The sequence below is a fragment of the Rhinolophus sinicus genome, chromosome 3 (assembly GCF_057876585.1).
Source record: "Rhinolophus sinicus isolate RSI-liver-muscle chromosome 3, RSI-T2T, whole genome shotgun sequence".
NCBI lineage: Eukaryota > Metazoa > Chordata > Mammalia > Chiroptera > Rhinolophidae > Rhinolophus > Rhinolophus sinicus.
Window position 1 is genome coordinate 172,807,841 of NC_142503.1, and position 25,724 is coordinate 172,833,564.

General features: G+C 48.4%; 1 protein-coding gene, 2 long non-coding RNA genes and 1 other non-coding gene across 20 annotated transcripts in view; 1 reads left to right on the plus strand and 3 right to left on the minus strand.

Moving 5' to 3' along the window:
- Positions 1–326: 326 nt before the first annotated feature.
- Positions 327–2,413, minus strand: LOC109448293 (uncharacterized). The gene is made up of 3 exons (XR_002137492.3): positions 2,073–2,413; positions 1,273–1,426; positions 327–436 (listed from the first exon to the last, which is right to left on the minus strand). It is a non-coding gene; the product is annotated as an uncharacterized LOC109448293 (long non-coding RNA).
- Positions 2,414–8,189: 5,776 nt separating this feature from the next.
- Positions 8,190–12,546, plus strand: LOC141570541 (uncharacterized). Its single transcript, XR_016020897.1, has 3 exons — positions 8,190–8,242; positions 10,184–10,249; positions 11,974–12,546. It is a non-coding gene; the product is annotated as an uncharacterized LOC141570541 (long non-coding RNA).
- On the minus strand, positions 8,191–8,326 carry LOC141570925 (small nucleolar RNA SNORA48). The gene has a single exon (XR_012495367.2). It is a non-coding gene; the product is annotated as a small nucleolar RNA SNORA48 (small nucleolar RNA).
- Positions 12,547–18,209: 5,663 nt separating the features above from the next.
- TMEM229B (transmembrane protein 229B) overlaps positions 18,210–25,724 on the minus strand; it is a 43,794-nt gene continuing 36,279 nt past the window's right edge. For 13 of the 17 annotated variants that reach the window (XM_019733582.3, XM_019733586.3, XM_019733583.3 and 10 more), the window contains one exon: positions 18,210–23,921. In XM_019733582.3, the coding sequence (XP_019589141.1) occupies positions 23,397–23,900 (504 nt within the window). In that variant the 5' untranslated portion in view covers positions 23,901–23,921 and the 3' untranslated portion in view covers positions 18,210–23,396. The remainder of the gene's footprint in view (positions 23,922–25,724) is intronic. The other 4 variants (XM_019733585.3, XM_074327324.2, XM_074327318.2 and 1 more) reach the window with 1 other exon arrangement.

A 25,724-nucleotide genomic window follows, 5' to 3' on the forward strand; every position in this document is an offset into this window, starting at 1 on the left:
GTCAAAACCAGCGCAGAGAGCAGATTTGGCATTTTCCCAGCCTCCTGTGCAGTGACCTTCTCTTTGGAGGAAGAGAGAAGAAGAGCAGAAGCAGGAGGGGCAGGGAGAGACCCTGGGCAGCCACCTGGGATCCTGTTGTGACTGCGGAATGGACCTTTGATCCGAAAGTATTTCTTGAATGCCTACTATGTGCCCAGTGCTGTGCTAGGAAGCTACAAACATGAACAGACAGACACGACCCTGCCCTCATGGCAATTACAGTCCAATGGAGGAGGCAAAAACTAAACAAGGAAGCAAAGTCACGAAATGACATATTTATATTATAAACAGTGTTCAGAAGGAAATTAACAGGTGCTGTGACAGAAAATAAGTGGAACTTGAGTTCAGATCGATGGTCAGGGAAGGCCTCTTTGAGCTGAGCCTGGGTGGCAGGAAGCTGTTGACAGAGAATAGTATTAGGCTGAGGAACCAGCAGTTACAAAAGCCCTATGCAGGAAATGCGCTCGCGTTCTAGGAACCGTAAGTTCATTAGGGTTGGGGTTCAGTGAATGAGGCAAGACCTGAGATGGTTGGAGGGGTGGGCAGGGGCCAGGCCAGTCAGGCCGAGTTTAGGGATTTTGATTTTTGTCCGAGTAGAATGGGAAATCATTGAAAGGTTTTAAGCAAGTGACATGACCTGGCTAAATGTTCAAGTATCACTGGCTGTAGTTGTGGGAATAGGCTTTAGGGGCAGGACTGGGAGAAAGATGAGCATTTCGGAGCCCCTGCAGTGTCCAGGTGAGAATGGACACTGGCTTGGACTCACAGGTGGAGTGGAGAGGGAGGTGAGGGATTTGAGACGTAATTGGGAGGTTGGACCTAAAGGAGTTGCTGAGGACCTGGAGTGAGGAGAAAGGAGGAACTGAGATTGAATTTCCACCTTCCAGCTTGAGCAGACTTATCTATATGTCTTCTATGGGCAGTGCCATTTACCATGGTGGGAAAGGCTGGTGGGAGGGAGGGGGACAAAGAGTACAGAGTGGGAACGGGACAAGGTCTTCAGGCTTGTCCTGACTCCAAAGTCAAGGAAGTCATTATCTCCTGTTCCTTCACAGCTTCTCCCGCTAGGCCTGTTAACCCCATTCTATGGGCTGAGAAAATGAGCTTGAGCACGGTGAGCTAAGAATCAGGGCTGAGACATAACACCAAGGAGCCAAGATAACACCAAGATAACGTCTTAGGATACAGTGGCCAGGAGTATCCAATCCACCTCCCACATCCAATCCATCTTACTTGTTCCTCAGGGACAGAGCCACCGCCCAGGCAAAGGTCATCAGAACATGCTGTCCTGAGCAGACTTTCAGCCGTTATTTATTAGCTGGGTAATTATGAGAAGCATCTGCATTTTCTTTATTGTGTTGGTGATGATCTGCACACATCCAAAGAACTAAAAATAAACAGCAGGAGGGCTGACTTGTTTGAAGCTGGGTCAGTGTTTATTTTCTGAAAGATCGAACCTCCTTGACATGGATGTAAGGTTACGTGAAATTGGCCTGTGCCTGGACGTGGTCTGTGGTCCGAATATACAGGTGGGTAGGCTTGGCACTGAAAATCTTAGCTGTAAACTCTCTGTCTCTCTCACCTTGCACTGCGGCCAGATCATGCCTAGAGCATGGAAGACACACTTGGCAGATCACCCAGTTTGCCCTGGTGCTGCTCTGATTCTATTTCACCCCCTGCCTTGACACACTGAACAAATGGGCACCCGTCCCTCGGCCTTTTTCCATCTGCCAAATGGGCAGATGGAAGAGAGGGCAGGGAAAGACAGCAGAATATTGATTTTCTAGTGTCATTAGTCCGTGACAAAAAGCCTCACAGCTGGCCCTTCTTTCGAATCCCCTTTTCTACAAGTAGAGGGGCCAGTATTCCAGGAATAACAAAGCCACAGGATAAAAATGGGGCATCAACTTTTACTAAATATGAATCTAATATGGGGTAGAATGCAAAATTTTGATGAAATTTTGTTAAATAAAATATTAAACTGTGTTGAAATTTCCCAGTTGTGGCTGCTGCTATAGGGCAAGGAAACCAACCTGAGGTCCAAGGTCGTGTTCCTCCGGCCTAGGGGAAGCTCTGCTCCACCAGATCCTGCTCAACAAACTTCATCTCCTGGGGGCTCAGCATAGGCCAGAGATATTTGGCAAGGGAAAGAGATGGTTTGTGGCAGATAGATGAAAAGTCTAGACCCTACTCCTGTCCCATTCCTCCCCACTAGAGATTGAAATGCATGGGTACCAACCTCCAAGCGCAAGACCTCTGGCAGTGAGCCGAGGTACCCACGGTGTAAGAACCATCTCTCCTGTGGGTCCCGGTTCTAAAGTGGTAACAGCACAAAAAGGCTCCTGTGTCACCTACTCCCTAACACTCAGGCACACTTCTCTAATAGGCTCGGTCGACTTGCTGCGTAAGGTCCTGTCATGGTTAATTTTATGTGTTAGTTTGACCTGGCCAGGAGGTACCCAGACACTTGGTTAAATATGATTCTGGGTGTGTCTGTGAGGGTGTTTCTAGATAAAATTAACTTTTGAATTGGTAGACCAGGTAGAACAGATTGCCCTGCCAATGTGAGTGGGCCTCTCCCATCTGTTGGAGGCCTGAATAGAACACAAAAGGCAGAATAAGGGAGAATTCAAACTCTCCTTGACTGCCTTCAAGCAGGGACATTGATCTCCTGCCTTCAGTGTTGGACTGGAACTTACACATTGGCCCCCCTGGGTCTCACTCAGCCTTTCAGATTTGTACTAGAACTATACCATCGGCTGTCCTGGGTCTTCAGCATTCCGAGTGCAGACTGTGGAACTTCTTAGCCTCCAATACCACTTGAGCCAGTTCCTTATAATAAATCTCTCTCTCTCTCTCTCTCTCTCTCTCTCTCTCTCTGTGTATATATATATATATATATATATATATATATATATATATATATCCATATCTATATGTCTTCTATTGGTTCTGTTTTTCTGGAGAACCAACTAATACAGTCCCACAATACTTTTAAGGGCACATGGAAGTGTTTTGATTTTAATTTCCTTTAAAATCAGAAGAATATATAAAAATGAGTCAAGGCTGGATTACATGTAGTCTTAAAATATAATTTTTAATATGTTTTTATAGAGGAATGGGCCCGTGAAGGCACAAGTGCCTAAGGCCCCTGAAAGTCCTAATGTGACCTACTAACACTCTCCAGTGTCCCATCTTTGAGGGCTGGGAGTCATTTTACCGGGGACCCAATGTCCACACCATTGGGTTGACTGGGATGGTGTTTCCATGGCCTTGCACGGACCTTGAAGAAGAGTTTATTTTGAGAGCTGTCGTCTGGAGTCATATCTATTAATAGAACTATGTGTGTCTAATGGGGGATGGGTCTAGCAGGGCAGAAAACAGAGTAGAGTCAAACCAGGCATGCGATAGTAAAGCTTCTCCTCTGAAAGAGGATGACTATGGAGAAGCATCCCTCCATGCTTTTGTCACCAGATTTCCTGTGTCCTGTCCTGAAGTTTGTCTAATCAGGTGGGCTTTTCTGTCTTATAGACCAGGATAAATGTTTAGTAATGCTACATGATGTGTTGGATACTGCTCAGGGCAGAGATAAACAATTAGATACTTGCAGCCTTCCCAGGCGAACAGCCTGCAAATAAGCAGTTAGAGCAGAGTACACAGTGCTGTGGGATGAACTACAAAGGCTTCACAGAGGGAGCATGTGGTCAGGGCTTGGAAAAATGGATATGATTTTGGCCACAAATGTAGCCCCAGGGAAAAGGGGAGAGCGGGCATGTGTCTTACCAACCTCCCACGGGGAAGAATTTGTTGGCGATGGTCAGAAATGTGATAGACCCAACAAGAGTTACATTAAGTGGGTTCTGTAAGTTGTGAGCCAAAAAGGACAGCTCTATTTGTTCTGGGACAGTATAAAATGATTTATTTCAGTCCCCCCCACCCCAAATAGAAACAAATGTAAATTAAGAGCACCTTTTCTTAGAAGACCTACCACTATCACCACCAAGTATTCTGTGCCACGAAACCTTTTTACTCACCAGCACTTTGACAGAAAACGAAGGGGAAAAGGACCTTTCAAGCAGCCAGCATTGCACAGGCGAGGCAAGAAGGCCCAGTGTTCTGGAGTGGCTAGTAGTCCTGTCTAGTCAGAAATGGGAGTGTAAGAATGGCACGGCCCTGTCAAGACCCTTACCCTAAAGGAGGAAACCAGTACTAAGAAAAGGGGTATCCTTGCCTTTTGTGGGAGGAGGGTGCCCTCTTAATGATGAGCATGATAAAATATGTGTCTAGAGTTGTAATTTTAGGACTCTAGCTCTAAACATCCCGATTTAGAGCCAGAAACTAATATGTGGCATAGTGTGGTATAATTTAAAAAAAAAATTGGTCTTTGTCCTTGGTTCCTGGCATAGAGCTCCTAAAACCCTTAGGATTTCTTTCTTTTTTTTTTTTTTAAAAAGATTTTTTTTAAATTTTTTATTGCGGAAGGGGTACAGGACTTTATTGGGGAACAGTGTGTACTTTCAGGACATTTTTCCAAGTCAAGTTGCCGTCCCTTCAATCTTAGTTGTGGAGGGCGCAGCTCAGCTCCAGATCCAGTTGCCATTGCTAGTTGCAGGGGGCGCAGCCCATCATCCCTTGCAGGACTCCAGGAATTGAACTGGCAACCCTGTGGTTGAGAACCCACTGGCCCATGTGGGAATTGAACCGGCAGCCCTCGGAGCTAGGAGCATGGAGCTCCAACCGCCTGAGCCACCGGGGCCAGCCCAAACCTTAGGATTTCTTGATGAGTGTCTTTTGCTATTCATAACGAGCCCTTCTGAACACACTGGGCTTTATACTGATGAGGTGACTCAGGGTGGGACCCCTTAGATAGCTTCACGATGGGGGTTGATCACCAGAAATACCAAACACATGATTAGAGAGTAGGAATTTTCAGCCCCACCTCCCAACCTCTGAGGAGGGGAAGGGGGCTGGAGATTGAGTTACAAATATTCTGGAACAAGGAGATTTGGCGAACTTCCTGGGTGGTGAACACATCAAGGGGCTAAGTGGGTGACATGCTCTGGGAGGTCATGGAAGCTCCCCCCCTTCACCTCCATACTTTGCCCTATGCATCTCTCCCATGTGGCTGTTCCTGATTGAGTTGTATCCTTTATAATAATCATAAATAGAGCACTTTCCTGAGTTCTGTGAGTCATTCAAGTGAATTATTGAACTTGAGGGGGAAGAGTCATGGAAACCCCATTTGCAACTGGTCAGGCAGAAGTAAGGGTCATCTGGGGACCCCACTTGCAGCTGGCATCTAAAGTAAGGTCAGTCTTGTGGGACTGAGTCCTTTAACTTGGCTGTGACGCTAACCCCAGGTAGATAGTGTCAGAATTGAACTGAATTGTTGGACACCTGGTTGGTGATGGAGAATCAGAGAATTCATGTGGAAAACCAGTACATATTTGGTGATTTCAAAAAAAAAAAAAAAAACACAACACATTTGGAGTCAGAAAAAAATGCATATAGAGATGGTAATTCACAAGCAGACATCAGCGACCTGGTTTAAGAGAGACAACTTACGAAGAGGCTCATGCCCTTCACAGTTTGCTTTTGGCTTTTGCAAAGTCCTTTTGGCTTTAAAGCCAAGCCTATGAGAGACAGTTCACAAAAACAGGGCTTCCCAGGAAAAACTTGATCTTCTGTTCGTTTTGATGGCAAGCGAGGAGGCCGAGAAAGAGGCCCTGGGTTACACAAGTTTGCCCGGTCCCTGTCCTCTGTCACTGAACTGGTATAAGAGGAGGCTTCCTGGGGCTCCAGGGCCTGGAAGTTCACTGGAAGCAGTTCCCTCTGGAAGGATGTGGAAGGACTCTGGGTTCCAGCCTGGCTCTTCCAATCCCCCTGCCTTTGGGCAAGTTGTTCCCATCTTGGGTTTCAGTTTTCTCATCTCTAGAAAGAGCGGTACTGGATTTGATGACGCTAAGGCCCATCCAGCCCGAAGAGTGGGATTCCATGGCTCTAACTCAGGGAAGGAGCCCCAGATGGCTGGAGGATACAATAGAAGAATGGACATGGGGGTTTGTCACATTGAATGACAATGACTGATGAGTAAAGGAATTCTTCAGAGAAGCAAACTACCCCTGAACCAGATTACTTCTGCCCTACCCCTGAACCAGAAGCTCTCCATGAAATCAGAGAAATAGACAGGATGCTGGCCCCAGGTCAGCAGAGGCCATGCTCCAAGTGATTGGAAGGGTGTCCTGTTGAGCACCCCTCATCCTCCGCTGTCCTGGCTTCTCCCCAGCATGTTCTTTCCCAGGAAGGGGCAGTACGGTCACCACCCAGCACACGTTCCAGGGCCTGCTCACCTGATAAACCATGAAGACACTGAAAGCTCATTTGCTATGCACATAACAGAGAGGGAGGGAGAGCTGCTTTGCTGAATGGTAGAATCTGGATTCAAAAATACACCTGCTAGGGCCGGCCCGGTGGCTCAGGCGGTTAGCGCTCCATGCTCCTAACTCCGAAGGCTGCCGGTTCGATTCCCACATGGGCCAGTGGGCTCTCAACCACACGGTTGCCAGTTCAATTCCTCGACTCCCGCAAGGGATGGTGGGCAGTGCCCCCTGCAACTAAAATTGAACACAGCACCTTGAGCTGAGCTGCCGCTGAGCTCCCGGATGGCTCAGTTGGTTGGAGTGTGTCCTCTCAACCACAAGGTTGCGGGTTCGACTTCTGCAAGGGATGGTGGACAGCGCCCCCTGCAACTAGCAATGGCAACTGGACCTGGAGCTGAGCTGCGCCCTCCACAACTAAGATTGAAAGGACAACAACTTGAAGCTGAACAGCACCCTCCACAACTAAGACTGAAAGGACAAGAACTTGACTTGGAAGAAAGTCCTGGACATACATGTTCCCCAATAAAGTCCTGTTCCCCTTCCCCAATAAAAATCTTTAAAAATATATATACATATATATATACGCCTGCTGACTTAAAAGACAAATTGAACCTAATGAGACTGTTTATTTAATAGGGAGCAAGGAGAATCCCAAGCTCAGATCAAAAAGACCAACTAGGTCAGGGATTGACAAACTCTGGCCTGTGTGCTAAATCAAGCCGGCAGTAGTTTTTATAAAATTAGGTTTTATTGGAACACGGCTACTTTTCTTTATATGTCTTCTATGTCTGCTTTCATGTTGCAATGGCAGAGTTGAATAGTTGCACAGGGATCGTATGGTCCACAAAGTCTAAAATATTTACTATCTGGCTGACCCCTGAACTTGACAAGGAAGTCCAGGTGGGGAGGTTTGAATTTATAGTAGCTCAAATGAAAAAGTTTTTTGTTTTTGTTTTTAAAGTGTGATTATTTAGTCTGCATTAATAGCATTATAATGTTAAGACAAGGAATGTATTAGATAGATACATCTCCTTTAGATGTAAGTGACCAAAAGTAACACAAAATTATCTCAGCACAGGGGGAATATATCAGAGGGACACTGTGGTATCTCACAGCTGACCAAGCCTCAGAGAAGGCAGTGAGCCTCAAAAACGGTCTAATCAGGAAATTTCTCTCCACCTCTCACCTCTTCTGCCTATAATTGCTTCCCTCAGTACAAACCAGCTTTCTGTGCATGGCAAAAAAAACATGGCTACAGCAAGCTTCCTATCCATAGTTGGCTAGTTTTCCCCAATCTTTGTTTTTTGTCTTCTTTCTCAGCACATAGGAAGATGACATCTACATCTCCCAGCCTCCCCTGCAGTTAGTGAAGGGAGGCTACAGGCTGAAATCTGACAGGAAATGTGGATGGAAGTGATGTGCATCACTTGTAGGCAGAAGCCATCAGAGCAGCCATTCTCCACACCCTTCCCCCACCCCTCCATTACCCTCACCCTGTTCTTCGGAGCTCAAAGTGAAAGACTCTTAAGAGGATGGAGCCTCAGTATAGAAGGATCTTGGATCCCTGAATCACCAGTTGGAGGAGCACTTCCCAGGAAAATTACCCAACTCTATTAAACTTTGCGTGAAAAGGAAATACATTTTTATTCGATTAAGCCACTAACATTTCAGGGTTGATTTGTTTCCATAGCATAGCCTGCTCTATCCTGGTCAATCTAGCTGCCAATAGCCACTGAGTTATTTGTTCATTTGTTTGTTTGTTCTTTCTTTTCCAGGTCCCAGGGTATGAACCAGGCATGGGCACAGACCAAAAGCCAACTGGGGTAAGCAAGGAGTTACTTTGTCCTTGGCTGATATATATGACAAGCACCACCAAACTAGATGCCACTCTACCCAGGTCAGGGAACCACTGAGTTTTATAGCTCACAGTTTCAGTTACCAAAGAGACACTCAAGCACCTAAATCCCAGGCAATGAATTGATTGGAGCAGCTTAAATGCAGTGCCAATCTCTTGGTCAATCAACTGTCCTTGGGGGCAGAATCGTAGGTGAACAGGGCAGCCCCTACAAGGACCACATGGATGGAGTTTCGGGGGTGCGGTTTCCAGAAGAAAGCCTGGAGAATTGGAGGGGGTGGAGGGGAGGGTGGCACAGGGAGACAATAGACAACAGTGCTGGCTTACTCAGTGCTGGAGTATTGTACTCTGATTACTGTATTTTGAAAGGGATGCTGAGTCAGGATTCCTGACAAAACCATTGAACAAATTGGGAAGAAAGGGAGTGGAACAGTGAGGAAGAGGCTTCAAAGAACCCTGACCTAAGAGGTGGAACTGAAGGAAGTGGGGGATATTTAATCTAGCAGATAGAAGACTTGGAAAGAACATAGGGATTCTCTTCCAGTTGGTAAAGGACTGCCCCACGAGAGGGACCCTGCCCTCCTCCAAAGGACCACACAAGGCCCAGAAAGTGGACCTGACAGAAAGGATAGATTGCCGCCCACCTCCAGGGGAAGTCCTAACTGTTTTGGCCAACCAGGAAGTCCTCAGACTCTCTTAGCACGGGTTGAGCTGTCTGTCATGAGGGCATACCAGCTAGCTCGGCTAGAACTGCCAAAGACGAGATTTTGGCGATCCTGTCCTGTCTGCACATTCCCCTCCAATACTGAGATTCTGAAAATTCCCTTAAATTGGTCCCAGTGTGACCAATAGGCCAAGTAAACTCTGGTGTGAGGGAGGATACAACCTATTGGCGTGGTCCACATGGTCCAGAAGCCAGCCACTGCCCTCGTAGCGCTCTGGAGTTTTGGAAGAGGGCTGCTGTGGATGCTCAGGAGATCCTGGAAAGACATTCTTCCACTTCCCACCTGTTGCGGATCCTTGAGGCCAAGGCTAGGAGGCAGGGCATGGCCATATGAGGGGCAAGGAGGCGAGATCTCCCAGCAACTGTCCCAACACTTTGTGGGCCGATGGGCAGAGACAACACACTCACAGAGCTTAGAGGCTAAGACAGCGCCACATGGTATAGAACCAGGGGTCTTCTCCCCTCATTTTATAAATGAAGCCCAAGTGATGGTGTGACTTAAGTCACTGGCAGAGCCAACATCAGAATTCTGCTCTTCAAGGTCTTATAGGAAGAAGGGCAGTATAGAGCGGTGGTTAGGAGTGCAAACCAGAGCAAGGCCACCTGACTCTGCTACTTCCCTGCTGTGTGATCTTGGGCAAGTTAATTTACCTCTCTGTGCCCCAGTTTCTCAATTATAAGATGTAACTAGAGATAGCACCTATCTCAGAAGGCTGTTTTGAGGATTGGATTGGTTATCATTTCTAGGGCTCAGGGAGCTACATAGACAGGAAGAGGCAGATCCAGAATTTGAACCTAGATCTGCCTGAACCTGAAATCCAAGCTTCTCCTGCCTCCTACCCTCACCATGCTGCCTTCCTGAGCCCACAGATTGAAATATTTTCTGTTATCTTAGGGAGGGCTCCCTTGGTCAAGCTTGTGTGTGCCAGAAGATTAAGAAGCTTCTATTGTCCCACATGGGGACACTGAAGCACTGATCGTCACACTGACATGTCACATCTAGGAAGGGGACCTGAGTAGTAAAGCCTGCAGCAGATGCTCTTTTGAGTCAGGTTCTTGATATGAAAGTAACCAGAGTCTCACAAGCTGCTCAGCTAATCCTGACAGGCCGGGTGTCTGCTTAGCCCTAGGGCTCTCTGTCAAAAAGGCTGGGTTGGCTCTAACTGCCCCCTTCTCTGGTTTCAGGTGTATCATGAGCCTGTCAGCCATTGTGCAAAGGCAGCCCCTGAGGGACAAAGCAGGAGAACACAGGTGGGCATCACCAGGAAAAGCATCCTGGCATCCTTGTGGTTAGACAGGGGGTCTGCCTGGGGCTCCAAGCCCTGCCTGGGAGGCTTCCCAGCAGCCAGCAGGTCTCTGGGGTGGGATGCTGAGTTGCTGAATCCTTAAGCACCTTCCCTTAGGTCAGGCTGTCGCCTTCCTCCCGATCAGAGATGTATAAATGGATGTTAGCTGCACATATTCCCCCCACCCCCAAAGTTGCTGACAGACTTAGCGTTTCCTAATCCCATGCCAGGTCAGGATGGTGTCTGTGTCTCAGGCATGGTGGGTTAGAGGCTCAGAACTGGAATGGGAAGCTGGGGAGTAGAGAAGGGGCTGCTGAATCAGAAAGGTGCCCAGGGCACGGCCATCTGGCAGGCCTTGGCTGAGGTCCCCAAGCTATGGAGGGAGTGATGTAGAAGATGCCAGGTTTAGAGCTCATTTGAGAGCATCCGGGGAACATGGACGACAGTGAGGGTGGCTGTGATCACAGATCCATTTACCCGCTTGTTGATCTTTAGCGAGTTAACCTCTTTGAGCTTCAGTTTTTTTCATTTACAAAATGGGGAAGAATCATACCTCCCTCTCAGGAGGATCTTAAACAAGATACCAATTCTTCAGTTACACGGCAGAGCCAGGGGTGGCTTGAGGGCAACCCGGGGTGGGAGTAAGAGCCTGACTTCCAGGCCGAAGTGCTTGAGTTCAGAGCCTGGCTCTGTCACTTGTTGGCTGCTCGGATCCTCAGTTTCCTCACCTGTAAAATAGATGCCGTCATCGTTAAATGCTTCATGCCAATCGTTATGAGGATTTAAATGGTTTAACAGTGCTTGGCACATAATACACAAGAGTCTGCTAAATACTCAGAGGATATTCCTGTTCATTCTTATAAATGCGTGCATTTTTACCTGTTGAAATTCCCTTTAAATGTCTGGTAAACAAATCCTCCTTGAAACTGGCCTCCCTGCCTCCTTTTAAGAATGGCACTGTCAATCCTTTTTTCCATCATGTGGCACTAAATGCACAGCAATTCATGACCTTTCTTTTTTCCAGCCTTCTGGGTCCCTTCTTCTCGAAAAGTCAGCAGTGGCCCCATCCCCACTCTCCTGTTTGTAGCACAGAACTCAGCTGGGCATGTAGAAATTCAAACATCGGTCCAATGCATTGCATGATCAGAGGTCACTTCCTTCCTCCCTCTTTTCCCACCCTCCCTCCCTCCTTCTTTCCTTCCTTTCACACTAATGGGGCACCTATAATGTCCCAGGCACTGGTGACATAGGATGAATAGCCAAGGTCTCTGCCCCCAAGGAGCTCACAACGTGAGCGACAGGAAGATCAAAAAGTAAGAAAACAGATCATTAAAGTAGACTTTTATAAGTTAAAGGACAAGGGGAAGCCCTGCGTCCCATGGGAACACAAAAGAGGGGCTCGAACCTAGGCTAGGGGGAGCTGAGGAGGTGACCTCTTTTAAAGGGCACCCTACTCTGCCCAGGGCACCTACTGAACACATGTGGATGCTGCTGGCATCTGCTGCTGCTCTGGCCCCACCAAGGGGGCTGACCCAGTCTCATCCGGCCCTCCTCACTTCCTGGCTGTCCCTCAGTTTCTCCTCCTTGCACACTCCCTCCTACCATCGCACCTTTCACATGCCATCCGCTCTTACTGCAGTATTCTTCCGGCCCCACTTTGGCTCCCAGTAAATGACTTTTCTCTTTTAGGTCTTGGCTCAGACGGAACCTCCTCTCGCTAATTTCCCCGGACCTCCCTGACTAGGTCAAATCGCTCATCAGAGATGCTTATAGAACTTTGTACCCTTATTTTGTAGCCCTGACATACACATTATGTGACTATTTCATCCTCATTTCTCCTATAGATCAAACACAGGTTGAATGAATGAATGAATGAATGAATGAATGAATGAATAATCAATGAATAAGGCAGGACAATGTGTATGTTAATTCTTAGAGAGTATGGAAATTGCTACCTCCTTTTAATGTCACTTATTTATAATTGTCGCTTACATATAATAAACATGCAAAAGAGTTCATTTGTTTATTCATTCATTCATTCAGCATCTGCTTTGGGTCAGGTACAGTTCTCAGTACTGGGGTGAGTTGGACATGTGTCCTGCCCTCTGGAGCTTGCATTTGGGTGGAGAAGACAGGGAATAAAAAGACAAATAAATGCATAAGGAAAGAAATCAGACTTTGGAAAGTGACCGGTTGTCACAACCCCACAGCTGCAGACCTTCACAGCTTGTCTTGTCCTCTAGGACAGTGTGAAAGATGACATGGACTCAAGAAATATAGGAAACCTCCTTGGAAAAGTCCATCCAGTGAGTCAGGCTTGAGCCACTTTGAACTGTCTCCCTAGTGCAGGCTGGCCAGGGAATCTCTGTTGCTGGCACCAAATGCCCAGGAGCAGCAGGCTGACTGGGCCAGGAGATGAGAGAACACCTGAAGCCCTGGCTGGGGGCGCATGAGGGCACAGCTGCTCCCTCGTGCCAGGTGTCCTTCTCAGCCAGCCAGAGAGCTGCTATCGGCTGCTGACCCCTATGGCTTGACATTTCGCTGACTCAGCAGCCAGGAGTGGGAGGTGAGGGCAGAACTGGCCAGTCCCTTGTAACTGGGGTTCCTGCAGCCCTTGAAACCTGAGGAAAGGAGCTGAGGTCAGCACTTGCCTCTGCTCCCCCACTGGGGGTGAATTTTAGGCTTCAGATCTTTGCTGCCCTGAATGAGGGACTCCTTATAGTGGATTCAACGGTGACCGAATGAAGGTGGGGACTGCTCTAGGGAGGATGGGAGTGGAGCTGGAGTGGAGCAAGCCTCCTCCTCAGGCTCAGAGTTGATGGCATGCTGTGCAGTTCTCTGCCTTTTAGAGACTCATGATAACACCTGCCATGGTCTTTTCATTCACTCAAATGCTTATTGAGCTCCTACTATGTGCTGGGCCCACACTGCTGGGTGCTTGGGATGCAGCAGTGAGTGAGATGTGGTCCCCAGCCCTCCTCAGATCATTTGAGAAACACTTTGTTCTTTCTAAAGCACTTGTCAGCATCTCAAGTGCTGCTCGTGACAGTCCTGTGAGTCCCATGAGAGCATCACTGCTGTTCCCATCTGATGGATGGGCAAGAGGAGGCAGAGAAGGGTTAAGTAATTTGCTTAAGGGGAAGTTAGATAGGACCAGCATCCAGGTCTCATTTAGCCCTTTGCTGACTGTCCCACCAAGGCCAAGGGGAGTCAGGGAAGTGGTACATTATACTGATTTTTCATGGTTCCCCCTGACCATTAAAAAACTATGACTTAATGAGTTAGGGAAGGCTTCATGGAACCCCTGACCTTGTTTCCCTTATTCCCTATTTCATTTTTAGCACCTTCCTCCTGGGTATAACCAAGGACCTTGACAGGCAAGGGGCTATATCACACCTATTTAAAGTTCTTGCTTTCACCACTCATGTCACACCTTGGTGCCCGTCTTGACCACTGGCTGGACGCTAACTCAGCTTAATTTGAAGTTGAAAGGCGTCCCAAGTGACATAAGCTTCTTAAGGGTCAGTGAGACAGCTTATGCTTCTGTGCCTCCTCCAAACACCAAAGCACCCTGTTCCCCACATAGGCACTCAATACAACCTAATTGATTAGTTGATTAGGAACAACAAATATGTAGTCAAAGTGCCTGGAAATACAATTTCCCAAAGGCTGCCAGCCAGCCAGAAGCTCAAGGGACAGGTGTTTTCAAATCAATGTGCTTGCTCATCTCCAAGGCAAAGTTTAAAGTGAGTGACTGAGCATTATTTTAGAATAGTGCAAAATTGGAAACATGCAAATATCCAGGGATAGGGGCTAGCTAAGCTAACTGGATTATATGAAGATTCTAGAAGGTTCTAGAGGTTAAGTTTTAAGACATGACAATACAATGCAATACAATAAAGAGAAATGTGTACCAGTTACCAGAGCGGAAATAGCAGAATACAAAAAGAGTGTAGAAAGATACATAATACATTTAGAAAGACAAGAAGAAAACTTGACTATTTAGTAGGTTCTTTTCCTCCTCCTCCTCTTCCTCCTCCTCCTCCACCTCCTCCACCTCCTCCTTTTTCTTTTTCCTCTGTTTTAAATTCATTAAGCACAGGGAATTGTTGTAACAGGGTCATGTCTACCACACTGCGTGATATCATGGGAACAGTCCCTGGGCCAGATGACGAGATGACCCAGGGATCCTCGTGCTGCCAGTTATGGACCATGTGATCTTGAACAACCCACTATCCTGATCTGTTTGTTATCTGTCAAGGGGGAATTTTAATACTTACTCTGCCTGTCTCATAGGGTAAGAATGTAAGGCCATTTAGAGTCTTTTTTTTTTTTTTTTAACCCCATTTAGTATGATAGTCATAGGTTTCCCTGTAGAAATAATAATGTTTGACTATTGGGTGCTGACTCACACCTGGCTCAGGAATTACAAAATATACAGCATATAAATTTTATTATTTTCCTTCAATCCAAAAAGTCTTGCAAAGTCCCATGTGTTGGGGATAAGAAATCATGGACCTGTGGCAAGCATATTACACATATTATTTTGCGTAATTTTCATAATAATCCTATAGAGCAGGTCTTGTCATTCCCACTTTACAGGTGAAGAAACTTGTGTGTATAGAGGTTAAGTAATTTGCCTTCATATTAGTAATAAGTGGCCCGAGTCCAGAAATGCTTGCTGGAGTGGTATCTGCTTTTGACTGGTGAGACTTACAAAGGAGAATATTTCTCCTAATATCTGACACGGATTGCATGCTTAATGGTTGACAAGCATTGTCTCATCTGATCTCCACAACTCTGGGAGGTATGGACTACTATTAGCCCCATTTTTAAGATGAGGAAACTGAGACTTCGACAGCTATGTAACACCCTCAAGTGAGTCGGGGAGCTGGGATTCAAGTTTAGATCTAATGACTCCAAAGCCTGGCATGTTGCATCTTTTGTTGGGCAATCAGGAAGTTCCCAGGGGAACACGGAGTGTAGCTAGCCACTTTCTGGAAAGACTAAGAAAAGGGATGGTTGCAAACAGAGTTATGAATGTGGAGCAATCTGGCCCCTTCCATTTCCTGGTCCTTCCCCTTCCCTTCCCCCTCTCTTACCCTTACCCTTCCTCCTCCTGGACAACAAAGTAGCTATCATCTCAGGGACATGAAATGTAAGCCAGGATTGGGTGTCAAGTGCTTTCAGCAGAGTCATCGGAAAGAAAAATAACTAGAAGGGAGTCATAGGTATGTCAATTAGAAGGAGACAAAAGTTGTTTCTTAGGCTATTCAGGGCCGATGCAAACGCAGAAATGATGAGATATGCCTGCAAAGGTGCCATCTGGTCCTGCTGGTCAGCAGGCCTGAGATCCTCGGGGGACAGATTGAGTCAAAGTCAGCAAAATAACACCTAACATCATTGTGTTTTCATTTCTAAAGTGATCCAAGGAGGAGGTTTGCCCTTTGGTGTAGAAGAGGTCCAGGCAAGGTTCTGCCTCCTGCCTTGCCTCTTGGCTTTGGTTCAGCAGGAGAGGCCGGACCAGCCAGGGAGGCAGGGTGACTGTCCTCCCAGAGAGGCTCGGCAGACTGTCTGCCTCTAAAGGACCCCTGGGGGCCTTGCTGCAGAAAAGGATAGCTCCTAAATCAGATTGATTGTGGTCCTGGCATGGAAAAGTCCCACATCCGGGGAAAACCCCTTAGTCCGGTGCAGCTGGTCACCCTACAACTGGCAGGGTGGTAGGCAGAGCCGGCCAGAGAAAACTCCCCCGAGGTTAATGCTAAGACTTTTAATAACAGGGATGTCTAACATTCCATTTAAAGATATTTGCTATGCTGAACTGGAATGTCATGCCCCCTCTGGTTGCTCTAAACCTTCAAAACAGGTACTTCTACACTCAGCCTTGGTGGGGGAGGGGTGGGGAGAAGAGGCTAGAATGTGCTCCTAGTGAATTAAACTAAATTGACTAAATCTGAACTAAATCCACTGAGCTAAATCTCAGAGTGCCTCAGTGTCTTGTCAAAAGTCATACAGATAGCAAGTGGCAGAGGCAAGGTTAGAATTAGTCTGTGTGATTTAATACCTGTGCTGTTCCCCTACCCTTGACCTGCTCTGAGATGTCCTAATACTGCCAAGGCCACAGAGACTCCAAGGGAGCTCCCAGAGGGTCTCTGCAGGCCCAGCTCGCAAACCTTAGAGTGTTCAAGGTGGAGTGTGTGTGTGTGTGTGTGTGTGTGTGTGAGAGAGAGAGAGAGAGAGAGAGAGAGAGAGAGAGAGAGAGAGAGAGAGAGAGATTACATAACAGGTAGAGAGAAGGGTTTGCAGAAACCAAACAGACCCATCTTTTAGTTACGTTGATACCAAGCCTCTAAAAGGATAGGTGCTAGTGGCATATGAGACCTCAGGCTCTGCCGATGGTTTTTCCATGCCTGGTCCTGCCCCTCAGGAGGGGTTCCCTGGAAAGGGCTGGGCCAGGCCCCCCAATCCTTCATTCTTAAGAGATCTCGCATCCACCTCTCCTCCCCAGCTCCTCCCCCAACCCAGGGCTCCAGGGCCCTACACACTCTGACCCCCACCCCTCTCTCACTTGCATGCTATCCTCCTCCTCACCCCCTTTCTCACCAAGCTCCAGCCACACCGGCCTTTCATCAGCTCCTCAAACTACCTAAACTCTTTCCCGTCTTTGGGCTTTTGTCCTAGCTGCTTCCTCTGCATGAAACACTCTTTCCTCATGTTCACATGGCTGACGCTCCTTATTATCCAGGTCTCAACCCAAATATCGTCTCCTCCCAAAGAACTTTTGGGGCCACCCAATCTAAAGGAGCTCCCCTATTCACTTGTAAAACACTCAGTTTGAATGTATTACAACCTGTTCTTTCTCGTCTATCATGTCTCTCCCTGCCTTGTTGACAGACATTTCGTGATCCAGGCCTGGCTTCCTGTGGACTCCATCATTCATTCCTGGTGGCTTCTGCAGACCCATGGGCACCCTGCTCTCTCTGGGTTTCCAGCTTTCACACGTGTTTTTTCTACCTGGAAGCCTTCTCTTCACCTCACCTCCCACTTCACCCCCTCCCCTGGCTATATCAGACATACAAATATTTCCTGACCCCCTAGATCAAGCTAATTCCTTTTCCCCTAAGTCAGCCCATCAGAGTTCTCAGCAACCTGTAATTCAGGTGAAGGCATCATGCAGGGATGGCAGAGACCGAGTCTGCCTTGCTCACCATTGTCCCACAAGCTTCGCTTCAAACCTGACACATGGTACGGTGAATGGGCAAATGGAAGTCTCCTCCTGACAGCACTGGAAGAACTTAGCTACTGCTGCTGGTGGGCCACACATGGTAGTTGCCAGGGAGACAGCTCCCATCCTGAGTTTGCCTGAACTAAATTGAGAGCTAGGGCAAGGGAGAGCTCAAAGCAAACAGAGCCCAATGTCACTGGCTGTAAGTGAGCTCATCTGTCTGTCGTTGGGCTAAGAGGAGGAGTAAGTGTTCCAGGGTGAGGAACGCAGGGCTGGAGGCCCAGAGGCAGTGATCAGGGAGCTGCTGGGGAAACTACAAGTCATTCTCCCTGGATTGCTTGGGATTGAGCGGGAGGTGAGAAATGAAGTCAGACCACAAAGCGTTGTGTAAACCTTGCTGGGACGGTGAGCTTGATCCTAAAGGTATTGGGAAATCACTAAAGCATCTGCAGGAGGGGGTGAAATCTTCAGATCTATATCCAAAAATCACAGCGGCTGCAGGATGCGTCTTGGGATGGAGCTCCTCAATCCTCAACCTAAATCCTTGAGTTCTCTCCTGGGTTACCCCACACTATATTCTAGCTCTCTCTCTCTTAATGAATTCCTAAATGGGTACAGGATGCAAGGGCTTCAACAGAAATCTCCCTTAACCGCCATGCTGGGTTGAATGGTGGGCCCCCCAAAAGATAACACATCCAAATCACTGGGACACATGAATGTGGTTTTATTTGGAAAAAGGGTCTTTGCAGGTGTAATTAAGGATTTTGAGATGAGATCATCCTGGATTACCTAGATGAGCCTTAAATCCAATGGTAAGTGTCCTTATAAGAGGCAGAAGAGAAGACAGAGTCAGAAGATGAGTCCGTGTGGCCACGGAGCAGAACTTGGAGTAATGCTGCCATAAGCCTAGAAAGCTGAGAAATGCCGCAGATGCTGGATGAGACAAAGAACAGTTCTCCCCTAAAGCCTCCAGATCTTCCTGTTGACACCTTGATTTTGGACTTCTGGCCTCCAGAATTGTGAGAGAATACATTTCTGTTGTTTTAAGCCACTCCGTCTGGGGTACTTTGTTATGGTAGCCTTAGAAAACTAATACAACCCCATTCTAAAACTAAGACGCTTCCGCCTCCGGACGTTTTGTCATCAGTGGACCCTTATAAACCAGAAAGCTTCCTTTCTGTTTGGAAGGTGTTATTGTGACAGGCAAGGAGCCAGACTAGGCTATCAGTGGACACTTCTCTGCACTGCTTGGCCCTGAAAGGACACTTTTTCCCCACATCAAGAAAGTGTGTCCCCAGCGTGAAGCACCAGACAGACAGGTCAATGGAGCTGGGTCTTTGGCCAAGGTCCAAAGACTCTGAGAGTGAAGCTGGGATGCGGGCAGGGCTCTGCAGGGACTAATAAGTTGGAAAAGGGAAGTAGGACAGTGAGTTGCTCTATGGTGGTGGGCAAAGATATGGCAGGGATGGTTGTTATTCAAACAGGATTCCTAGCTTCAGGTTCCCAAAAGAGGTTTGGTGCGCTAGAACATTTAGCCTTGCCTTTAGGGTAGGCTTACTGAAGCTGACCATCGAGAAGACTTCAGTTATCAAGAGTTCTTTAAAGCACCCACTGTGTGCTGGCTTTGTTTTTTACTGTACAGTCAACATCTGCGTTTCCATACAATGAGAAGCCAGCCCACCTCTGAAAGCACCAGTACTCAGCCTTCAGTTCTGCAGTGTCCCTTCCCTGGGGAGCCCTTCCCTTCCCTGTAGATGAGTCATATTCCTCTGTTGGGGGCTTCTTCTTTGGAGGACTATCAACATCACAGTGATATAACAGTCTGCTTGAGCATCCATGCAACGTCTTTCTCCTTGACTAGCACCCCAGTATCTAGCCTGGTCCAGGGCTCACTCACTGTAGCTGTCCATTAAGAAACTGAAGAACTAACCAGGTCAATTCTCAGGTCCATCTGAGTTTTCAGAAAGAGAGAGATATCATCTGGTAGTTTCAAACCCTCTGAGAACACCTACCGTTAGGGGCCCAGGCTTAATCTCAAGAGAAGGAAATAGGATCAAAGGGAAAAGGCCCAGGGCATAAACAAAATGTACTAGGAAGGAGAGGTGTCGTCCTTAAACCCAGGGTTGCAAGAGGCCAAAATTTCACAACCTTCCCTCCACAAAGAGAAATCCTGTGCCAATTGTTTGTCTTGGCTAAAAATGGCATCTCATACATCCTTCCTTGTAACCCCGTCTCTCCCCCAACTCTCCCACTCACTAATTTCTCCTTGTGACTATCATTTGGATGGGCTGGACTCTAAGGACATCCAAATCTCACCAAAGCCCAAAAGGATACCTGACTCAACACGAATCCTTCCCAAAGTGTCTTCTGCTTACACTGAAACAAACAAATGATGTAGAACATTGGTTTTGCAAGCTGGTTGCCACCAGACCTCTGCTGTGAAATAGGGAACGTGCCTACCTCTGATGGGAGAAGATGCGAGAATGCCTTTGAGCAGTCCTGGATATTGCCCAGGACTCCCCATCTGCCTTGCATCCTGGGACCAAAGTAAGTTCTGGACCAGATTATGCTGCTGGTGGGGTGTGGGGGGTTGGGTGGAGAACTCAGGTTACCAGAGAGGGTCAGAGCAGACACAATGAAAAGGACTGGCAAGAAGTACCACCTGCCCTCCTCACAGGGTGGCTCCACCCAGCAGTCCTTTGGTTCAGGACAGCGTGATGCCGGGGTGTATAAGGGACTCCAAAATAGAAGAAACAGAGATGGGTCAGAGCCAGTCCTGGAACACAAACACCAGTATATTTTATGTGCACGAATGTGAAAAGAAAGAGACAAAGAGATCAATGGAGACAGCAGGCAATGGGTGCACAAACCAGTCGTGTGTCCTTATGAAGAGCTGCCGCAATTGGGAGACAGTCCCACCCACCTCAACAACCCTTTGCAGAGCCAGGAATAAGTCTAGGAAGGCCACAGGGTGAAAGGTGCTCTCCCTGCCTTAGCCATAGCTCCTCTGGGGCTGGGCCTCTCTCTGCATCCCCTGCAATTATGTCTGTACAGCCCAGAGCTTCATAAATACAGGTTCTCATGGACTGACCCACTCAGTGGTTGCCTCCCCAGGAGACCCATGCAGAAGGCAAGGGACCAGGACAATAGGACTCCTGGGCACTCCCTAGGTATTATTGCTGAGAATAAGCATAGGCTATTGTGATGCCATTACGACTCAGTGGCATCAGAGGGAACAGGGCACAAGGGACAGGATGCCTAGCAGACATCAGAAGCGGTTCAACCATGCAGGGCAGCACACATGGCGATCTGTAACTTGCGATGCTGCCGTGGCCAGTGGAGAGAGGCCCAGGATACCAGACGTTCACAAACAGCAAGCCGACTCTCCCTCCCAGCACCCCCACTGTTCAGCAGGTCTGGGATTACTCCAAATTTTTAGTCCCTGGGCACTAAGGTATTTGGGGCCCTGAGGATACCAAAAAAAGAAGAGTTGAATTCTGGGCTATCACCACTGAACTCTGAACCTACAAATCCTGTGGTCAAGCCCTGGCTCATTGCCTCCCTTTGCTGGGGGGCTCTGTGCCCTATGAGGGACAATAGGAGCCATGGGGAAACTGAAAGAAGCAGAAACACATTGCCAGGCAGGCAGGTTTACTCTGGAACCTCCCATATTTGGAAGTTTATAGGGCCCAGAGAGAAGATGGTGCCAAGGAATGCCCATAGGGCAATATCTGGAGTGGCCAGACCTGGTGGGCCATCTAAGGGCTTGGTCAGGCTGAGAATTCTGGAGGCCTTATGCTGGGAGACATCACCAAGCTGACCACCAGATTCTGTTAAGGAAGAGGAGAGCAAAGGTGGGCAGTGTGGTCTAGAGGCTCACATGGGGGCCTGCAGGGGTGTTGGGATCCAGGAGCCTGAGATCCCCCTGGTTGGGGGAGAGTACCAAGGAAACAATTACTGAGAGGGAACAGGGAAGCTAGACAATATTCTTGCTCTGGAATCCCCTCCATCTGTTCATGGATCCCTGGAAGCCTGGATCCCTGGAAGCCCCAAAGCCTTGGAATTGGGGCCACTGTAAAATCAAAGGTAGGGCTGGCCCCTGCAGAATGTAGTTAGTGCCTCGATTTGAGGAGCCTGCCCAGGACACAGAGTCTGGGAAATGCTCTTCATCCTGTCCTGGGCAGGGTCGGCTTCAGAAAGCAACCCTGCCAAAGGCAGAGTCTCCCAGCCTTTCTCCCATTCCGAGACACGACTCCTGGCCACACCCATCCCAGTTGTCCTGGCCCGGTGCTATCTGCATGATCTAGGTGGAACAACGTAACAAGGAAGAGGAGATTCTCTTCACAGGTGGTATTATCACTTTTTAATGTTCTATAAAAAGGGAAAGGCGACTACGAGTCCTAGTGTGGTCAAGAAGCGACCGTGTACCATGGGACAGGCTGCATTCTGATGGACCCCTCCCCTTGGGGATTAGGGGCTGAGCTGGAAGAGGGCTGGAATGAGGATTGTCCTATACACTGCCAGCAATATACCTGTCACCGGGAAGGCAGGGCAATCAAGATGACAATGCTCGTGAGCGTGGCAGGGTAATACTGTTTAAGGAGAAAGCCCAAGGTGTCAGCATTGCTGGGAGGGGTGGGGAGGTGGTAGCCCTGAGGAGGTTTTGCTGCAGGGCTGGGGCTATGGCAGAACCAGAACTGACCCCTTCACACCAAGGATGCTCCAAAGACCCTCCCAAAGCTGAGACGCCTTCATCTTTTTCTCCCTCACTCATTCTTCATGGGTCTTCAACAATGGATACTGTTCTTCCAACCCCTAGAATGCTAGATTGCCCCTGACTGGCTTGAAATAAACCAGTCAGGTGCGCCTTTGCCACCCCCCACCAAACATACACACTGATTTGTCTATAGGTCCCTATTGTGGATCTGTGAGACCCATCTTGGCCTGACTATGTGTTGTGGATATCATTCGTTTTTCAGCTGGGCCACTGTGGGGAGGGGACATGGATGGAGAAGAGCACCAGGGGCAATGCCACAGCCCACCAGACTGGGGTCGTAGTGGAGGGAAGGCTGCAGAGGGCAGGCAGGGTCTGTCTCAGGGTTCTACCTCTGGCAGCTGCTGTGTTGGTTAGGTGGTTGGGTTTGGGGATTGGTGGGGTGATTGACATGGATAAAGGCCTTGAAAATAAGAGAGAAAAAGGGGAAACGCCACCAAACACACAGGGATTGAAACCTCCAAAAGCCCAAGGTTGGTGGGTATCCAGCACCAGGGGGCCCCCAGAAGGCCAAGAAAGCAGCGTGGGCCCTGGGGGAAGGGAGAGGAGCCAAGGGAAGGCCACCCAGCCCATGCAGACCAGCATGGCTGCCAAGCAGCCTCCTGGTTGCCCAGTCTCTCCTTAGGCTGCAGCTCAGCAGGCCCCCGGGGAGGTATTGGTTGCAAGCAAGCACCTGAATATTGCCTAATGGAACCAGCCAAAGCCCAACGAAACCAGGTGAGAGGGCACCAGGTGGCCGAGGCAGCAGCCCAAAGCCTCCTCAGACCTGGCCTCCCACCTTTTGCCCCACTTCTGTGTCCCTTAGCCAGGACATGGCCTGCTGCTTCCAAAGTCACCCATGTAGCCTAGTCGCTGCTAAGCCATAAGTCTTCTGCTGCCTACCTCTGAGCTGGGTAGAGCCATGGACCATTTCCAAAGCCCTTCTGCTGCCTCAACACCGCGCCCCCAACACCCGTCCTCAATGGAGGTAATGGGGGCAGTGTGTGCCCTACTGGGGTGAGGCCGGGATGGGGCAGGGCTTGTGCTGTACACAAGGAGCAATGCCACCAGCTTGGTACCTTTCTCCACAGAGTCCATGAGAGACCCCCCACAGCCCGCCCAGCAGCCCCCCACTCAGTCAGTCTTGATGTGGCCATTGGCCAGGGCCAGGGGGCCTCCATGCAACCCGGGCTCTGCGTCCTTGTCAAAGCGGAGGCGGAGGGTATTGCGGATGATAAACTGCTCCATGATGAGGGACCCGCAGAACCAGGGCACGGCGTACTCCAGGGTGATGAGGCCCATGAAGTCAAAGTCGAACTGCGAGTAGTCCCAGGGGCAAGCGTTGAACTGGCGCAGGATGAAGCCGGTGGTGAACTCCCACAGGTAGGTCCAGAGCGTGTAGATGAGGCAGCGTACCAGCAGCGGGCAGCGGCCCCGCAGGCGCAGGTACATGCGCTCCACGATCAGGATGGAGGTGCCGTAGATGAAGAGCGCCCATACACTTGTGACCCCTGGAAACTTCCAGTTAAAGTTCACCACGAACTCCCAGGCTGCCGTGAACATCACCTCGCAGAAGTAGCCATGGATGGCATACAGGTACCAGCGAGACAGCGCTGTCAGGGGCTCCGCGGAAGCCATGGCTCAGACCGGGGCCAGCTACTGGGGATACAAAGGAGACAGGTGAGGGAGAGAGGGACGTAGAGAGGAGAGCGCCCCTCCTGCTGCCTTCCCACCATCTAGTGCAAGTCTCTGATGCGACTAGGATGGAATGGATTCCAAACCTGCCTCTACCTTTCTCTTGCGTTACCAGCCATAGTCTTGACCTTATCCCCTGTTCATTACTTTATTCTATATTCCTTACCTTAGCCATGTGGGCATGAGAAATAAAAGGAAGAAAGCAAACAACCCCACTGGCTTCCTCTGAGTAACTCTACTCAAATGTTACTTGGAAGGAAATGTCTAGTACATTTCCTATAATAAATTCTTCGGATCCTCTGTGATCCGTGAGTCAGGTGTCCTGGCCCACCAATCACCCTCATTTCTAGGCTACTAGCTGATTTCTCACCAGGCCCATCCAGTGGGGGTCACCATCTCTCCCCCCACTTCTTTAGCAATTCCACATCATATTTCTGACATCTTTCTAAGCAAGCTATCACATTTGTCTTTTCTGTGTGTGTGTGTTCACAAATACACAACATAAAATTTACCATTTCAACCATTTTTAAGTGTACAGTTAAGTGGCATTAAGTATATTCACACTGTTGTGCAACCACCACCACCATCCATCTCCAAACCTTTTTCATCATCCCAAACTGAAACTCCATGTTCATTAAACACTAACTCCCATTCCCTCCGCAGTCCCTGGCAATCACCAGTCTACTTTCTGTCTATTAAGTTAATTAGTCTAGGTACCTAATTTAAGTGGAATCATACAACATTTGTCCTTTTGTGGCTTGCTTATTTCACTTAGCATGACGTCTTCAAGGTTCATCTATATTGGAGCACATGTCAGAATTTCTTTGCCTTTTTAAGGCTGAATAGTATTCCATTGTGATTTGTCTATCTCGATATATCACATTTTGCTTATTCATTCATCCATTAATAGGTTGTGCCCATCTTCGGCTATTGTGAATAATACTGCTATAAACATGGGTGTGCAAATATCTGCTTGAGTCCCTGCTTTCAACTTTTTTGGGTATATACCCAGAAGTAGAATTGCTGGATCATATAATCATTCTAGTTTTATTTTTTGAGGAATGGCCTTGCTGTTTTCCATAGAGGCTGTATCGTTTTACATTCCCACCAGCAATGCACAAGGGTTCCAATTTCTCCATATCCTTGCCAGCACTTGTTATTTTCTGGTTTTCTGATAATGGCCATCCTAATGGTTGTGAAGTGGTAGTTCCTTGTGGTCACATTTGTCTTTAACTGCTCCATTAAGTGGGGGTTTGGTGTTTAGTTTCGACGTTGAGAGGAAACCAGTGGGCTGACACAGGAGAGAGTCCTCCCTCCACTTCTTGTTCCCCTCCCCCTTCTCTCTTTTAAACCTGGCCAGTCTTCAAGGCCCTGTCCTGCTTCCCTGAAGACTGGCCCAGCCAATGGGCCTCTCCAATTTCTCCTCACTCTTCACCAGCAACTGTCTGGACCACTAATTTGGCCCTTTATCAAATGTCACCCTGTTTACTATTTTGAGGCACATGCCCTTTTGATCCAACTAGCCTGTGTACTCCTTGAGGGCAGCAACTGTTTCCAGTCACTATTCTGCAGATGTGGCAGAGGCCCCTCCTGAGCAGACATTCTCTAAATGACACATGTTGTTTATGCAGAGGGTTGGATAAGAGAGTTCAGGGCTATAGCAAGAATAGGAAGGCAGAGCAGGAGAACATGAATCCCAGCTCTGCCAGATGCCAGTGGACACCAGATTTGACATCACTGTCAATACACTCTCAAAGGTGGGAGATG